The following is a 17,073-nucleotide window of genomic DNA, read 5'->3' as shown; positions in this document are numbered from 1 at the left end:
ACTCCAACATTCTGTGCTAAACCTTAACTTGGGAACCCTTGCAGAGATACCCCTATACATTTCTAAACAGGGGCCACCCTCCCCTAAATGTTCCTGTTAATGTTTATCTGCTGACAGTAGCAAATGGAGACATTTATTCATTCCATTTCTCTTCCTTCCGACGTAGTTTCTGAGAGCCAAGGATGTTCCAGTTGTGGCGGAAGGAGCTCATGGTGGTAAGACTGATGTGGGTTTCTCCTGTCACACACACGGCTCCAGCAGGAAGCAGGAAGGGAAAGTGGATTGTGTGCCGGGGGGACCCCGTATCGTCCGTGGGAGGCTGTAAGTGTGCCAAGTGCACTTTAAGAAGGCGAGATCAGGGGAGATGTCGGCACTGATGAACTTCACCAGAGGCTGGAGGGTGACTGGGGGAGGGAGGAGATGGTGCTTGCCTGAGCCTGGTCACTGGAGGACGGTAGACTGAGGCATCGGGGGAATGCAGGTTTCACCCTCAGCCTTCTCAGGATTTATTCGTTTGCAGCAAATGACTCCCAGGCCAGACTGCTCTCTGCTTTCTTTTTGACATAAGTGTCAGTGGTGTGTAAGGATGGAAGAATAGGTCAGCAAGTCTGGATGTCAGCCCCCTCTGATATTTGAATTTTGCCGAGACCAGCCTAATTTTTAAAAAATCAATTTATTTATTTTTGGCTATGTTGGGTCTTCGTTGCTGCATGCAGGCTTTCTCTCGTTGTGGCGAGAGGAGGCTGCTCTTCGTTGCGGTGCGTGGGCTTCTCATTGCGGTGGCTTCTCTTTTTTTTTTTTTTTTTTTTGTTTGTTTTGTGGTACACGGGCCTCTCACTGTTGTGGCCTCTCCCGTTGCGGAGCACAGGCTCAACGGCCATGGCTCACGGGCCCAGCCGCTCCGCGGCATGTGGGATCTTCCCGGACCGGGACACGAACCCGTGTCCCCTGCATCGGCAGGCGGACTCTCAACCACTGCGCCACCAGGGAAGCCCCGCGGTGGCTTCTCTTGTTGCAGAGCATGGGCTCTAGGTGCATGGGCTTTATAGTTGTGGCCCGTGGGCTCAGTAGTTGTGGCGCATAGGCTTAGTTGCTCCACATCACTTGGGATCTTCCCGGACCAGGGCTCAAACCTGTGTCCCCTGCATTGGCAGGTGGATTCTTAACCACGGCGCCACCAGGGAAGTCCAAGACCAGCCTAATTTAACTGACCCAAACACTGTCAAAATGTGAAGGCAGGACAGAGAAGATGAAAATACTAATTAGGTTTGCAAGATATTAAATTCCACAGTCTAATAGGAACACAGCTTTGAATTTTTAAAAAGAAAACCTAGCTGTCATGTGTTAATTCATTTAAGCCTCACAATTTAAGCCCATGCAGTGGAGATCACCCTTGTTTTATGAATGGGGAAACTGAGACACTGAAAGCTTTAGAACTTGCCCAGTTTGTAAGGATGAAACCAGGATTACAAACTCAGGCTGTCTAGTTTTACAGGCATTGCTCATAATCACGATCCTTTTAAATACAAGTACAATCATAGCGCTTCATGTTTGCGAGGAAACCTTCACTTGCAGGTCAGAATTGGAGGCCTGGCAGCTTGGCTAACTGGTGTTGGAATGGTGAGCTGATGAGATCCCAGCGCGGGGAGCTACCTAATCTGACTCTCCCCCAGTTTTACTGATGGGCTTAGGAATGGATGTCTCAGGGTCACAGAGCTCACTAGTGTCAACTATACTGTCAATAATAATGACATAAAAAAAATTACTCCACGAGGGCAAGGAAGTTCCCAGAGGAAAGCTGGATGCTGTCACTGGGAGAAGGCAGGCCAGAAGAATGGACGTTCGCCATGGAGTGAGCATAACTTGTCCAAGGTCACACAGCCAACAAATGGCAGAATCAAACTTGAACTCAAATCCATCTTACATCGAAGCTTAAGGTAAAAAAGATATCCCCCTTTTATACCAAACCTTGAATGACAGAATCTTCTCTTTTCTTTTCAGCCAAGCATGTGGTCAGCTGGTTGTTTAGAAAGTAAATTCTTGGGTACACTTTATGAGTATTTTCTTGTGGGCTCATGATGGAATGAATGGTAGATTTTATTAACGGTCCCAATTCTTCACTCTACCCTGTGGTAACACCCTTTGTCCTGGGAATTTATCTTCTCTTACCAAAAAGCTGAGTATATTTCCTTTACTGTTGATTCTGAATTTGGCCATGTAACTTGCTTTGGTCAATGGGATGGTAGAAGAGACTTGAAAAAGCACTTGACATTTCCACTTGCCCTTTTTGGCTTCTGCCATCACCATGAAAAGGACATACGTAGGCTAACTCGCTGTCCCAGGAGGAAGACGGAAGCCACATGGAGCAGAGCTGCCCCAGCTAAGGGGTCCCAGCCAAGCTCAGCAGAGTCCCAGTCCCCACTCAACCAGAACACACAGGTTCACCCCAACGTTCATCCCTTGATCCATCCTCCATCCTTCCACACTCTCCCTTCCTTTAATAACTGTTTATTGGGCCTCCAGATGGGCCTGGCACCCTGGTAGGCTCTGGTAGTCCTCCTGTTTTTGTTTTTCTTTAAAATAAATTTATTTATTTTATTTATTTATTTTTGGCTGTGTTGGGTCTTTGCATGGGCTTTCTCTAGTTGTGATGAGCGGGGGCTACTCTTTGTTGCGGTGCACGGGCTTCTTACTGCGGTGGCTTCTCTTGTTGCAGAGCACAGGCTCTAGGCACGCAGGCTTCAGTAGTTGCAGCACACGGCCTCAGTAGTTGTGGCTCGTGGGCTCTAGAGCGCAGGCTTAGTAGTTGTAGTGCACGGGGCTTAGTTGCTCTGCAGCATGTGGGATCTTCCAGGACCAGGGATCGAACCTGTGTCCCCTGCACTGGCAGGCGGATTCTCAACCACTGCGCCACCAGGGAAGCCCAGTCCTCCTGTTTTATCCTCCTTGTTGCTGGGCTCCAAGGCCACCCCTCCCCCCCACTTTTTGTTTACATTGCCCAGTTACTATTGCTTGCGGTTGGTTTACAGAATATTTATTGTACTTATAAATCTGTTCACTTTTTTTTGCAAACTATTTAAATGCAACTGATAAACTTAAAACCTTATGAATCAAATGTCCTTAAACATTTACACACTTGGTCAGATTATCCTGTTTCACTACAACTTTCAGTCTAATATAACTTCTCTTGAATGCTTCAAACACCTTAACAACACAAAAGTTTTTACTGTACCCATACTTAAGCTTATTTGTAAAAATCAGAACTAAGGATTTGACCAATTTCTTTGTTAGCTATATAAAACATCTTTTTGTACTTTTCCAGGATTCTAATATCAGACCCAAAAGAGAAAGATTATCTCCTTCCCAGGTGCATGGAAATCACAGCCTCTGGATCAATGATTGATGGATTCTTAGCGGGAACACTGAATCCTTCAAGGTGAATCAGATGGCAGCAGGCATTTGCTGGTTGGGATGCCCTCTCTCAGATCAGGTTCAACTGCTAAGGCAACAGGACTTAGCAAGTTCTTGCAATCTTCACTTCTGTGTCTGTTGAATTTTAGGTACATGATGTTTGGCCTCAGTTTACAATTAACTTCATTATGCCTCATTAGAATTCATTATAATTAGCAGGGCCATAGAGCAGTTTAATCTATCAGCCATTCTCCTAGGACATCTGGCCAGTCCATTAACTTGCCACACCAATTATGAACGCTCTTTCTACTTGGTTATTTAGGAGACCACTGGTCTTGACCTGCCCTCCCTGGTTTGGGTACAGTTCCTACTCTTTCTGGAAATATTTGACTCACAGTAAACTTACCTGCTCTTCTCAACTTATATAGATATGCCATTTCATAAACAGATATACCGAACTTCAAGTAAGGAACAGATTCCCATATTATGCCGAACTTACCTACTTACTAAAACACTGCTTTTAGCCTTTCTTTGAGTTATAACTAGCTTTGTCATTACACATATTAACTTTTCCTTTTTTTAAAAAAAAATCTATTTATTTATTTATTTTTGGCTGCGTTGGGTCTTTGTTGCTGCGCTCAGGCTTTCTCTGGTTGCAGTGCGAGGGGCTACTCTTCTTTGTGGTGTGCAGGCTTCTCATTGCGGTGGCTTCTCTTGTTATGGAGCACCGGCTCTAGGCTCATGGGCTTCAGTAGTTGTGGCACACGGGCTCAGTAGTTGTGGCTCGCAGGCTCTAGAGCACAGGCTCAGTAGTTGTGGTGCATGGGCTTAGTTACTCCGCAGCACGTGGGATCTTCCTGGACCAGGGCTCCAATCCATGTCCCCTGCACTGGCAGGCGGATTCTTAACCACTGCGCCACCAGGGAAGTCCCTAACTTTTCCTTTTTGATCGTTAAGGACCCATGGCTTTTCACAGATTCAACTTGTTCTGGCAAATCGACAACTGTAGACCCAGCTATTCTTTGTTATTATATCCAAGTTGTCACAACCTGACCAGAGGGACCCCGTTTCCTTTTCAGTCAACTCCTTTGTCCTTTCAGCAATAGCCCAGCACTTTTGACAGCAGCCTGGTTTTCTGGCAAGAGCAAGTTGTCTCAGGCCATTCTGACTTTCCCCTGCTTCCAGACGTAGACTCAGGTCCTTTGAAGGAGCCCTGGGTACCGCTAATGAAAAATGCTATTGAGATCAATGTGTGTGTGCTGAGGGTACAATGTGTGCATGCTGGTGATGAGATGGCACACCATGGCCACTGAAAAGGAAGAACTAGAGAGGATGTTGCTTCCTAAGGTCATAATTATGTTCTCAAATTGCTCAAATCATTCTATTACCACCTCTTCTTTTATACAGTTTTAAATATATTTTTCTCTATAACGTGCCTATTCAGATTTTAACACTTCACTCAGACTGTGATTATCCCAACCTCTGATTTTATCAACTTCTATGTGCCTCAAGGCCCATTATTTTGAGGTCACTTGTATGTATACTTTATCAGAACCTGCTTTCAAGAAAACATCTTATAAAATTATGTATCTAAATTTTTCTGTTTTCCTGTAAATGCTCATTTGTCATATACCTATTAGACATAACTATAAAATTATTGACACAAATATATTCAATTATGTTAATTTATTATTATATAACCAAATGCCATTTCATGGTGATACATTTCTGGCACAAATTCACTCCTGTGCTAGCCTTGAGAGGCTGATGGACACCAGAGGGCCAGCTGGGAAGCTCATCCCCTCTAGGAACTGTCGTTGAAGCAGGATGCCATTAATAATACAATTTTGAGGAATTTATATTTAATTCCACTAATGCGCCTTCATTAATTGAAGGCATTTGGGGATAGTACGCAAATGGAAAGAATAAAGGTTTTTGCTGACTGAAAATGTGCAAATCACTCAGCAAAGCCAGGGGTGGACTCTTCTCTCCATTTGCAGATCTGGTCCCATAGAAAGGGACTGGCTCTTCGTCATTTCTGTATGCCCGTGGCCAGGCCAGTTTTCAGTTATGATAGGTGCTCAGTGATTCTTCTTTGAATAGAGAAGGAAGAAAATGCCATGAGAATCACGGAGAAAATCATAACTGGCCAAATCATTAACCCGGGACTGTCATTCATAATCCACAATTTCTTTTTTTTTTAAATTTGACTTTATTAATATTCTGAGGCAATTGGGTTTTGAGACAAACTTTAAATTGCTTCATTTCCAAAATTCATTTTCGTCACAACATCCGGGAGCAATCCGTCTGCTAATCAATAACTAACATTTAAATGGCTGTTGCCAGAAAGGCAACCCAGCACAAAACCAGTACTGTCAGCAACTCAGAACAACTCTAATTTCCTGACAGAAATCGATTCACAGCAACATAGTGGTTACTGCAAATATTTATCGTTCTGAAAAGGAAAGTTCATCAGTGCAGCTTCTTGAGCAGTTCATTCACAAATGAAGGACTGTGATGGGCTCCACCTCGACATCTGTCTTGAGATGTAGGATATGGTGGGTGGCAATAACCCTATGATTGCCTTGAAATTGGCCCTTTTGGGGGTGTAGTGGGTACTGTGGGCCCATCCCAGATGGCCATGTGGGGAGAATATTGGGCATGGAAAGTCCAGTTCCACAGCTGGGATTTCACTGGCTTGCTGTGTGATCTCAGAAAGCCAACTAACCTCTCTGAACATTCCTTTTCTCTTCAAGGAAAGCACGATAATCAGATCTGTCCAATTTAGCCCTCCAGTTGTTGTGAGGATGAAACAAAGGGGTTGGGGGAGGAGATATCCCTGAACATATATTTAATGGACTGGGTAAGTTTGGGGTCTTATAATGACTCTATTTCCCAAGAACAGGATTAAGGAGCAAGGCAGAATATTCATGAGAAATCAGAGCGTCATCCTAAAGCTCAGTGTTCATGGGAGTTTTACTAACTGGAAAACAAGTGACAATGGGAACAAATGTGCTCACTGAGTGACACTTACTTCTGTGCAGTAGGAGCTGGGAAACAAGGATAAAAAATCTGTGCTCATGAAGTTCATGGTCTAGCTCATGGGGAGGGGGCTGAGCAAACAGATAAACGCAACGGGTGTGGGGAGGATAAAGAGAGGTGTGAGTGGGAGTGTGGGAACACACAGGCATGAACTGAAGGACAATTTCTCAAGTCAAGCAGCAATAGAGGGAAGGCTATTCCAGGAAAAGACAACAGGCGCAGATTAGCACTTCAAGAGAACCATAAAAATAAATCAGTATTCCCCAAATTTCTCACTTGAAGTTCACTTTTACATTTTTGGGGGCCTTGTCTCTGTACCACATGCACCATTTTTTTCTTTTTTTAATTTATTGGCCATGCTACGCGACATGTGGGATCTTAGCTCCCTGACCAGGGAGCGAACCCACACCCCCTGCATTGGAAGCATGAAGTCTTTTTTTTTTTTAATGCTTTTTTAAATAGTATTTTAAAAATTTTTAGTTTATTTATTTTTGGTTGCATTGGGGCTTCGTTATTGCGCGTGGGCTTTCTCTAGTTGCATCAAGTGGAGGCTACTCTTCGTTGCAGTGTGTGGGCTTCTCATTGCGGTAGCTTCTCTTGTTGTGGAGCACGGGCTCTAGGCACATGGGCTTCAGTAGTTGCGGCACGCGGGCTCAGTAGTTGTGGCTCACGGGCTTAGTTGCTCCGCGGCATGTGGGATCTTCCCGCTACAGGGCTTGAACCCGTGTCCCCTGCATTGGCAGGCGGATTCTTAACCACTGCGCACCAAGGAAGTCCTGGGAGCACTGAGTCTTAACCACTGGAACACCAGGGAGGTCCTGCACCATTTTAGGTTGACCAATTTTTAAAAATATAAGTTGGGTTTAAAAAGAAAACTTTATACATTACTACCATAAATGAAAAACATTGTTAAAACAAAAGCTAACCTTAAAAATACAGGCAACAGGAACTCAATTTATTCAATAAATTACTGTCAGGCTGTTCTAGTTTCTGGGACCAAAGGGACGACAAAGACGAGATGGAGATAAATTAATGTCAGGCAGTAATTGATACTGGGGAGAAAACAGAAAGTGACTTAGGAGGGCCACTTTGGATGGGGTGGTCTGGGAGGGCCCACCAGGAGATATCGTTTGAGCAGAGATCTGAAGGAAGTGGTAGACCAAAAGGAAGACGAGGTCATTACATCTCAACCAGATACTGTTGCCTGCAGAAGGAAGACTGTGAACCAGATTCAGGGAGACGAGCAAGGGTTAGGGAGACGTGCTCACACCCAACTGAGACTTTCTGCAAGACAGGAGGACAGAGAGAAGGCAGTCATTCTGTCGAGGCGGTTACAGTTGTTTAATTCAGTCTGGAAGACTAAATCAAGTCGGGTACTCCTAGCGGAAAGCATCCCACTTCAGGAAACACTGCAACCTTTGAGAGGGAGGCAGGCTGTTACCGCCCCGATTGACAAATTAGGAAACTAAAGCCAAGAAAAGTTAAATCGCTGGGAACTGGGACCGGAGCGCTGCCTTAACCTCGTACAGCCCGGTGGAGTGCAGGGATTGGGTCCAAGGATGGGCCGGCAGGTAGATGCTGGCTCTGGCAGCACTGTGAAGACTCCCAATCCTCCAATCTGCGTTCCACGCCTCTCGTTAGCCCCTTCCCAGGAGAGGCTCAAAACCCGGAGCTACGGAATCTGCGGAGCGGGACACAAAGCACGACCGCCGGAGCCGAGCATGCGCAGTAGCCCAGCCCAGCCCGGCCGCTCTCGCCGCTGGGGGAGGGTCATCCAAGCCTGACGTCCGCGACGCCGTCGTCAGCGCCCCGGGAAGAGGAGGGCGAAGACTCCATCCGCCATGTTGGATGCCGCAGATTCGCCATAACCGCGCCGGCTCTTTTCTTAAAAAAATAAAAATAAAAAGCGAAGCATCAGCGGAGCGCCCCGCCTTCTCGGTCGGCGCGGGAGGGGGCCCAGAAGAGCCCGAGGCTTTTTTTTCCTCCGCGGTGGGGGCGTTGCCATGGAGACGCGGGCGGCAGGTGAGCCGGGCTGGGGGTTGGGGTGGGGATGAGGTGGGGGTGGGGCGCGGCGCGGCGCGCGGGAAGCCGTTTCGAGCTTGGAGTCGGGTAGAAGCGCGCAGGCCGCTGGGCGGCGGAGGGATCTGCGGCCCAGGGCGGAGAGCGGACGTAGCGGCGTCCTTCGACGGCACGTTAAATCGCTGGCAGTATCCCGCCGCCTTGGGTTTTTATTAAAAAAAAAGTAACGAGGGTGCTAGCGGAAGAACGAGCAAGGGAAAGCAGTGCGCTCGCGCGTGCGGGGCCGTTTCCGGGGCAACGGGAGGGGTCGGGGCGCGCGCTAGCGACCCAGCGCAGGCGTCCTGGCGGGCGGGAGGTTCGAATCCGATGCTGCCGACTCGGTGGCCGCGTGGGCCTTGGCTCGGCCTCCTTGTTGCCTGGCCTCAGTTTCCTCCTCTGTGAAATGGATAGTTCCTTTAGACCCATGTACTTGGCCAGGATGTTTTGAAGGGAAAGGGTTCCACCGAGCTGCTGAAGGAAAGTTTCTTTGTGTCCGGTAGAGGGAGCCATAAACACCAGGGATTAGCTGGTTACTGCTGGTAACCCAGTAATACCCTGTGATAAATTGTGATTTATTTATTTATAAATTTATTTATTTTGGCTGCGTTGGGTTTTCATTGCTGTGCGCGGGCTTTATCTAGTTGCGGTGCGCGGGCTTCTCATTGCGGTGGCTTCTCTTGTTGCGGAGCACAGGCTCTAGGTGCGCGGGCTTCAGTAGTTGTGGCTCGCAGGCTCCAGAGCGCAGGTCTAGTAGTTGTGGCGTACGGGCTTAGTTGCTCCGGGGCATGTGGGATCTTCCCGGACCAGGGCTCGAACCCTTGTTCCCTGCATTGGCAGGCGGATTTTTAACCACTGCACCACCAGGGAAGCCCGATAAATTGTAATTTAGCCTCTACCTGCCGCCTAGCTCTGTGGGCCCTTGTTCCTCACCCTTTAAAGTTAAGCTGACATGGCACCTCCTCCAGGCAGCCGTCCCTGGCTTCTTGGGCGACGCGGCCTTTCTGCTGGCTGGATGCAGGACCGCGATGGATCTTCCACTGAACACCTGGTCAAAGCCCTTAAACGTTGACCTTGGGGCTCCTTCCTGTGTAATTAACAGTAAGCATCCACACTGGGGCACTGACCTCATGCCTTTTGCTACTCAGTTTTCCCGACACCTCTAATTTGTGTGTCATTTACTGACGAGGAACAAAAGTTCAGAGAGGTCAACTTCATACAGTTTAGAAATGGCAGAGCTGAGGCTTTAAAAATCAACTTCCTCTGACTTGGGATGAAATCCAAACTTCTGGGTGACTGCCTGGCTTGTACTTCCAACCCCTGGATCGGTGCCTGGCCCCGGGTGGGTGCCCAGGGTGCCTTTATTGAACGGAAGAATGAATGAACTATCTGACCGCCTCCTGCCCCCTTCCAGCCTGGTTCCCTGGCAGAGCCCAGTGACTTCGGAAATATAAGCTTAGTGTCACAGGGCTTACCCTGCACAACTGCCCCTCCAGCTTCATCTTCTGAGCCTACGGGTTCATCCCAAAGTAGCTATACTGAGTGTCCTGCATGCTGAGGGCTGCAGAAGACACCTAGAGCTTATGTTTGCTGGATGTTCGGTGCCCAAACCCCGGGGGCACTTTTCTTGGCTTCTTCAGTTCAAGCCAACAGCTTTGCATGACACTCCCCTCGACATGCCAGGTAGGGATGGTAAAGAGTCCTTTGACCCTTGGTCCTGCCCTCATCCCATTGTTGTGTCAGATTCCTGCAAGTGAGTGTGTGTGTGTGTGTGTGTGTGTAGTGATGAAGCAGACCCAGAGCCAGAGTGGTGGGTCAGGAGCCCTGAACTATGCCAGGCATTCTTTCTGACAGTGATGATGTTACGAGTCCAAGCTCGTACTGTTTGCCGCACGACAGGTCAATAAATCGAGAGATGAGTCTTTTGGGCAAGGAATAGTGACTTTATTTGGAAAGCCAGCAGACCGAGAAGATGGTGGACTAGTGTGCCAAAGAACCATCTTACCTGAGTTAGAAGTCAGCCTTCTTTTATACCAAAAGTGGAGGGCGTTTGGTTGGTTGCTGCGAAGTTCTTGGTGCCAGAATCTGTTGTTCTCACAGCTGTGCACCTAGGTCTGGTCACAGTGTTCCTATAAACCTCCAAGACAAATGGTATCCTGTGTGTCGTGACTTTTTATCTTTGTGTGAATGGAGAAGTGTTGTACCTTTAAAAGTCAGAGCCTTGAGAATGGGCTAACCTGTATATTTTAGGCAACATTCTTAACTTGTAGCAAAAGCAATAGAATACAAAGTTTAAAGGAAAAAAAAACAGATCCAGTATGGAGTCAGATTTGTTCTTCCCTATTACACTCTCTTCTCTGTTTGGTGCCTTCCCTCTCCCAAGACATTGGGCTACTGCTGATGATACACGACATGCACTGCCCACCTCTCCTTTTTTGGAGTTTACTTAGCAGTTTTGTTTTTGTTTTTTTTTTTAAACCTGGCACTTGTTGTAGTTTCCTTCAATTTTCAGCTGTGTAATCAGTGACCAAAAATCATGTTTTAAAATACGTTGCTGTTAACTTGCGGTCAGCTAATTCCTGAAAAGAGCCTCCTGTTTTGCTTGGTTGTTGGGTTAACGTAGGAGAGCCGGTAAAATACATGATAAGATGGAGTCGCATTTGGTCTCTAAGGTCCAGCTTTTCGATGGTAAACCAGCCACGATGGTCATTGCCCTGCACTGGAGATCTGTTACCGCACTGCTCCCTTCTCAGCCGGTTTCCCATTTACCTTGTAAAATGGTTTCTGTGTCTTTTCTCCCCTTACTTTACAATTTACATAACAACTTTTCAATGGCAGCTATCCTTCAGTAGAATTAAGTTTCTGCCTAGGGCAAGGGCAGTCAAGAATTGGGTATATTAAAAAGACTCTCCTTAATTGCATTTCCTTTGTAGATAGTTTCATGCATGCTGCTTCTGAAAACCTCCCCAGCAAGAGGGGCTGATTTAATTATGTAGAAGAGATTTAGCCTAGAGTTGTTTTCTCTTTGTTAGCAGCTGTTTATTCTGTTAAACTTTGACTGTCTTTGCCATTTCTCAAGGGCAGGTGTCAACTTTAAGGGCTGGAACAGTCTGGAGGGTGGAATGAACACGTGCTCTGGGGCCAGAGATCTGCTACTCACCAGATTCCTGACCTGAGGGAGTCACATAACTCGTGGAACCCACCGCTTCTTCTGTGGGAGACATGGTCCTGCCCACGACCTGGGTTATGGCGCACTGTAGATGCTGTGGGCACTGCTGTTTATCCCTTTCACCGAGACCCCAGTCTCTCTGCTGTGCAGCTTAGTGCATTGAGATCTACTTGCTCCTTGAAAACAGTTGTGGTTGGAAAATGTGATAGACTTTGATTGGTTAAAAAAAAATTTATTATTTATTTATTTATTGCTGCACTGTGCAGCTTGCAGGATCTTGGTTCCCTGACAAGGGACTGAACCTGGGCCCCCGTAGTGAAAGCACTGAGTCCTAACCACTGGACTGCCAGGGAATTCCCATTGATTGATTTCTTTTTAAAAGAAAGAAAAGTAATCTGGGGGTGAAACAAATTGTCATATTAAACAGCTATTGTAGGTTTGAAGTTGCGTCTTTTTTTTCAAGGAACATAAAATATATCATTATATGCTTATAAACAGATTATGCTTGGCATGTTAATAGAAAAAGGATTTTAACTTGGGTAACAGATTTTTCTTCTTTTAAATCATGTAACAAATGGAGCCGCAAATTTTTGAACTCTGGAATCTGGCACGTTTGTGCCCCAGTTGGGTCTGGGCTGAGGCAGGATGGGAAGGGTGGGGACCGGACTTAAGAGGCAGCTGCTGGCCTTGCTGGGGTAGGGAGAGGAGGGGACCAAATCAGCCACCACGTCTGGAGCCAAGGAGCGGGGGGCTTTGGGAGCCGCATTCTGGAAAAGGAGGGTCTTGGAGGTCCTGGCAACCTGGAGGACCTTGTAAGTCAGCCCCAAGCCTCCTTGTAGGGCCCTAGCTGGCTTCCTTCTTTCTGTTAGATATTTTTTTCCCATCTCTGCCAGCAGGCCTCTTTTTCTGAGGCCACCACCACTTCTCTGCCCCTTAGGATTCTCCCTTCCTTCCTCCCTTCCCAACTTCCCATCCTTCCTTCCTTCCTTCTTTCTTCCTTTTTTTTTTCTTCCAAGCAGATTCCTTGGTTCACCCAAATGTTTGTGCCGGAAAGTGAGAATGCAGTCAGATATGATTCGCTGTTTCCTCCTGAGGATCTCACACAGTCCTAGCTGTGGAACCGATCCTTTAGGAGATGGTGCCAGAGACTATGATGGAAGTAAGCCCTGAGAGTTGAAGGCTTGAGGGGGTGCAGTGCACCTAGCCCAGCCACTTAGTTACTGTGATCCTTTGTTGAAAATTACATGGGGGTCCATTTCTGAGCTCTCTGGTCTATTCCATTGATCTATTTGTTTATCCTTCATCAGCACTGCACTGTGAATTACTGTAGCTTTCTAGTAATTTCTGAAGTTATGAGGAATAAATAGGAGGACACTTTTTGGAGGGGCAGAGATGAGGCAGGAGCAAGACCCGGCATCAGGTGCTGTTACGGTGCATCCCAGAGATGATGACACTCACCCCACAGCAGTGGGTGTGGGAGTGGAGGTTTGGGGCAGATTTAGAGAAATGGACCAGAGTAAAAACCCATAGGACTGGTGATCGAGTGGATTTTAGCTTAGAGACCAGCCAGCATTCATCTGTGTTTGGTTTCAGGGAAAGAGCAGTGATGAACCAAACAGGCACAGGGATATGAAACGTTCCAGGCTCCATACACACAGCTGTGGTCCATTATTCTCACATCCCTCCTGCAGTGGTAGAGAGAAGAGCTTTTGAATTCTGCTCCCTGTTTTTATTTCTGAGTTGGTGCAGGGCTTGCCGGGTTACTGGAAGCACCTCAGAGAGACCCTTCCTGGGGACTGAGGCCCTTCCCTCCACTCTGAAGAGGCCCCTGGAGCCGAAGTTCTGTGCAGCCCTGCCCCAGGACGGCCATGGGGCAGCTCTTACCCGTCGCTGGGCAGGAGTCAGAGGACCAGAGAAGTTTTGGTTTTACCGGGATGTGGGTCGGCCGGCGGCTGACCCGCCCTGAGCCACTCTTTCTTCCCCAGCCCTTAGTTTTGTCTGTTTCTCTGGGAAGTGTGAGTTGACTGCCTTGGTTAACCTTAGCCTCGGGGGTTCTTACGTGAACGTTCTGGAAATGCTTTAGTCCTCACGACAAAGGAAATGCAGCATTTGTTAACCTTAAACATTGATCTCTTAAAGCTTTTAACTGTACTTTGAATTAAATGATATTGATATTTTTGGAGTTTACAGTCTTTTAGGAGGAGCACGTTAAACAAATAAATACATCGTTAAATACATGATTACAGATTGCGGTAATTGCTTCAAAGCGGAGGATGGGGGGGAGTGGGCAAGAGAAAATAATGGGGACCTAATTTATATTGAAGGAGATTTAAGAAAAGCCTCTCTGACAAACTGAGGTTGGAGCTGAAACTTGAAGCATGAGGTTCTGGATTAAAAAAAAAAAAAGTTTGATAAGCAGAAAGCAGGCACTCGCCAGCCCTCTCCACTTTGCAGAATTTCAGGCAGCTCAGGACTAGCTCCCTGAGGCCGGAGTTCTCCTTTGCGCTTTATCGCCCCCTAGGGGACATGCATGGGAAAGGCCCTGCGGAAGTGGAGATAGCCTAGGAGACAGCTGTGCCTGCAGAGGGGGCGGCTGCACGTGGGGACTGGCCTGGCCACCGTGTAGGCGCCGTCCCAGCAGCGGGACCCGTCAGGTATGGCAGGGCATGGCTGAGACCGGGATGCTGGACCTGCAGGGGAGGAGGTCCAGGGGCCGCCGCTGGCTTGGTCAGAGGCAGTGGGAGGAGCTGGCCTCGCCAGGGTCACCTTAAGGCTGCACGAGGTGGAGCCGAGTCAGGGAGGAGGACAGGCTGCCTGACCTTCTAAAGGTCCCTGCCCTGTAAAAAGAGCGGTAGCTGTCCAAACCGGTGAGGGGCAGGTCGGGCACTGGCTGCAAGTCTGGACTCTCTGTCCTTTCCAAGGCAGCAGTCTATGAATTTGGGCCACGAATAAAACCACGGTCACTTTAAACTGTTTTCACGAGCAACATGGCATTATTTGTTTATGTTTCTGGAGTTTGTGCCTTACTCATTTCTAAATGTGCTTCGCTTACATAGTATGTGGTATATATTAGGCATTCATTAAATGTTGAATTGTGAGACTAAGTAAAAAACTACCCTTTTCCCTAGTGAAAAACCGAGTAGCCCAGGTATGTGGAGAACACACCTAATGTTTACTTCATATATTGGTTACCAGGAAGAATGGACCAGATCATTCTGGTAGGCTGGAGCTGGGTGGCTGCTGGGGTTTGGAAAATTCTTCTTTTCCCTGTGGCTCTTGCTTAAATTTAAAGCTCTGTTCTGGAATTTGAACAGACCTTAGACACATCTGAATATTAGACAGCAGTTCTTTCTTCTTGAATTAATTTGCAAGTTCAAAATACTTTGTAACTGAGACGACTGGCAGGCTTTCATGATAAGTAAAGCAGGTATTTAAAATTTGATTGAAGTTGGGCTTCCCTGGTGGCGCAGTGGTTAACAATCCGCCTGCCAATGCAGGGGACACGGGTTCGAGCCTTGGTCGGGGAAGATCCCACATGCCGCGGAGCAACTAAGCCCGTGCACCACAACTACTGAGCCTGCGCTCTAGAGCCCGTGAGCCACAACTGCTGAGCCCGGGCGCCACAGCTACTGAAGCCCGCGCGCCTAGAGCCCGTGCTCTGCAACAAGAGAAGCCACTGCAGTGAGAAGCCCGCGCACCACAACGAAGACCCAGTGCAGCCAAAAATAAATAATAAATAAATGAATAAACTTATTAAAAAAATAATAAAATTTGAAGTTGTGTTTGCATGTTTCCCACATTTTCCTTCAGTTCCTGCCCAGGCTGTTATTTTATCTCCTTTGATTATGACCTCAGGAGCCTGGAGCAGACAGCCAGCGTCTAAAGCCTGTGATAATAAATGGAAATGTCCTCATCTTCTGCCTCTTTTTCAACAGTGTGGACAGTAACTCTGGTCGGCAAGGTCTAAGCTTCCTAATTCCTTGTTTCCATTTTCCTAACTCTGTGGGTCCCAAAGATTTCGGGGTGCTGGAGGCCCTCTCCTGTCTCGCTGGCTGTCAGGGAGTGGCACCTGCAAACCACATTTCTCTGATCTGCAGTGAAAAAGTTGCCAGGTGTCCTGGAAATAATGTGAATACTGGATCTGTGTTCTACTCCAGACTGCAATGTGCTGGAAGTGGGAAATACACACCAGATTTTGAATACTTAGTACGACAGCAACATCAAAAGAATGTGAAATTTCTCATCTCTCTTTTAAAAATGGATTACAAGCGAAGTGATAATATTTTGGATATACTGGGGTAACAAAACATATTATTAAAATTAATTTTACTTGTTTCTTTTCATTTTAACGTGGCTGCTTGAAATCACACCAGTGGTTCAATTTCTTTAAAAAAATTTTTTTTTAATTTAAATTTATTTATTGTTATTTTTGGCTGCATTGGGTGTTTGTTGCTGCATGTGGGCTTTCTCTAGTTGCGGCGAGCAGGGGCTACTCTTCGTTGCGGTGCGCGGGCTTCTCATTGTGGTGGCTTCTCTTGTTGCGGAGCAGGGGCTCTAGGCACGTGGGCTTCAGTAGTTGTGGCACGCGGGCTCAGTAGTTGTGGCACGCGGGCTCAGTAGTTGTGGCTCACGGGCTTTAGAGCACAGCCTCAGTAGTTGTGGCGCATGGGCTTAGTTGCTCCGTGGCACGTGAGATCTTCCCAGACCGGGGCTCGAACCTGTGTCCCCTGCATTGACAGGGGGATTCTTAGCCACTGCGCCACCAGGGAAGTCCCAGTGGTTCTATTTCTGTGGGACAGCACTGGCCTGGATGGGGCGCTGGGCCTCTTGAGCCATGGTGGCTGCCCTCCCAGAGTTTCTGCAGAGAGCCACACGTGTGTGCGTCTCCCCATGCGAGGCAGTGACCCGGGCACAGGGACCCGCCTGCCATCTGCAGGAACTTGCCCAGTGTGTACAGCAATGGTGTGCGTGCTGAGCCGTGTCCACCTGCCCGGTGGGCTGTGTTCACAAGCCCCTTTCACCCATTCTTCCCAGTTCTGCTCTGCACCTGCGTCATGTGGAGCAGAGTCCACAAAGCCCTTTTCCCAGGATTCCTCCACATGGTGACCCCTGCCTCTACCGTCCTCATGAGGTCAGCAGGGTGGCTGCAGTTGCCACTGCGGGTTTCCAGCCAAGGACCTACGGGCTCGGGAAGGGAGAGGTCCCTCCAGCCAGGCAGATGTGGCCACATGGGTGGGGTTTGACCCCGGAGCCTCTGTCCTGAGGCCCAGTGCTGAAGCCGGTTCAAGGCAGCCCTTTACCTTCTGAAGTTAGGACTAATGGTGCCTCCACCACAGAAAGGAACCAAAATAAACTAGAACAGCAAAAAACCCAAACCGGAAACTCAGAGGCCTGGT

General features: G+C 47.7%; 1 protein-coding gene across 3 annotated transcripts in view; it reads left to right on the top strand.

Moving 5' to 3' along the window:
• Positions 1-7,824: 7,824 nt before the first annotated feature.
• The window catches only part of ZFAT (zinc finger and AT-hook domain containing), a 183,895-nt gene continuing 174,646 nt past the window's right edge, over positions 7,825-17,073 (top strand). For 2 of the 3 annotated variants that reach the window (XM_033842739.2, XM_033842738.2), the window contains exon 1: positions 7,826-8,475. In XM_033842739.2, the coding sequence (XP_033698630.1) occupies positions 8,457-8,475 (19 nt within the window). In that variant the 5' untranslated portion in view covers positions 7,826-8,456. Of the gene's footprint in view, positions 8,476-17,073 lie in introns of all 3 variants that reach the window. The other variant, XR_012327433.1, reaches the window with a different exon arrangement.

Source organism: Tursiops truncatus, chromosome 17 (assembly GCF_011762595.2).
Source record: "Tursiops truncatus isolate mTurTru1 chromosome 17, mTurTru1.mat.Y, whole genome shotgun sequence".
Classification (NCBI taxonomy): Eukaryota; Metazoa; Chordata; class Mammalia; order Artiodactyla; family Delphinidae; genus Tursiops; species Tursiops truncatus.
Note: the sequence above shows the minus strand (reverse complement) of the source record. Positions and strands in the feature narration are given on the sequence as shown.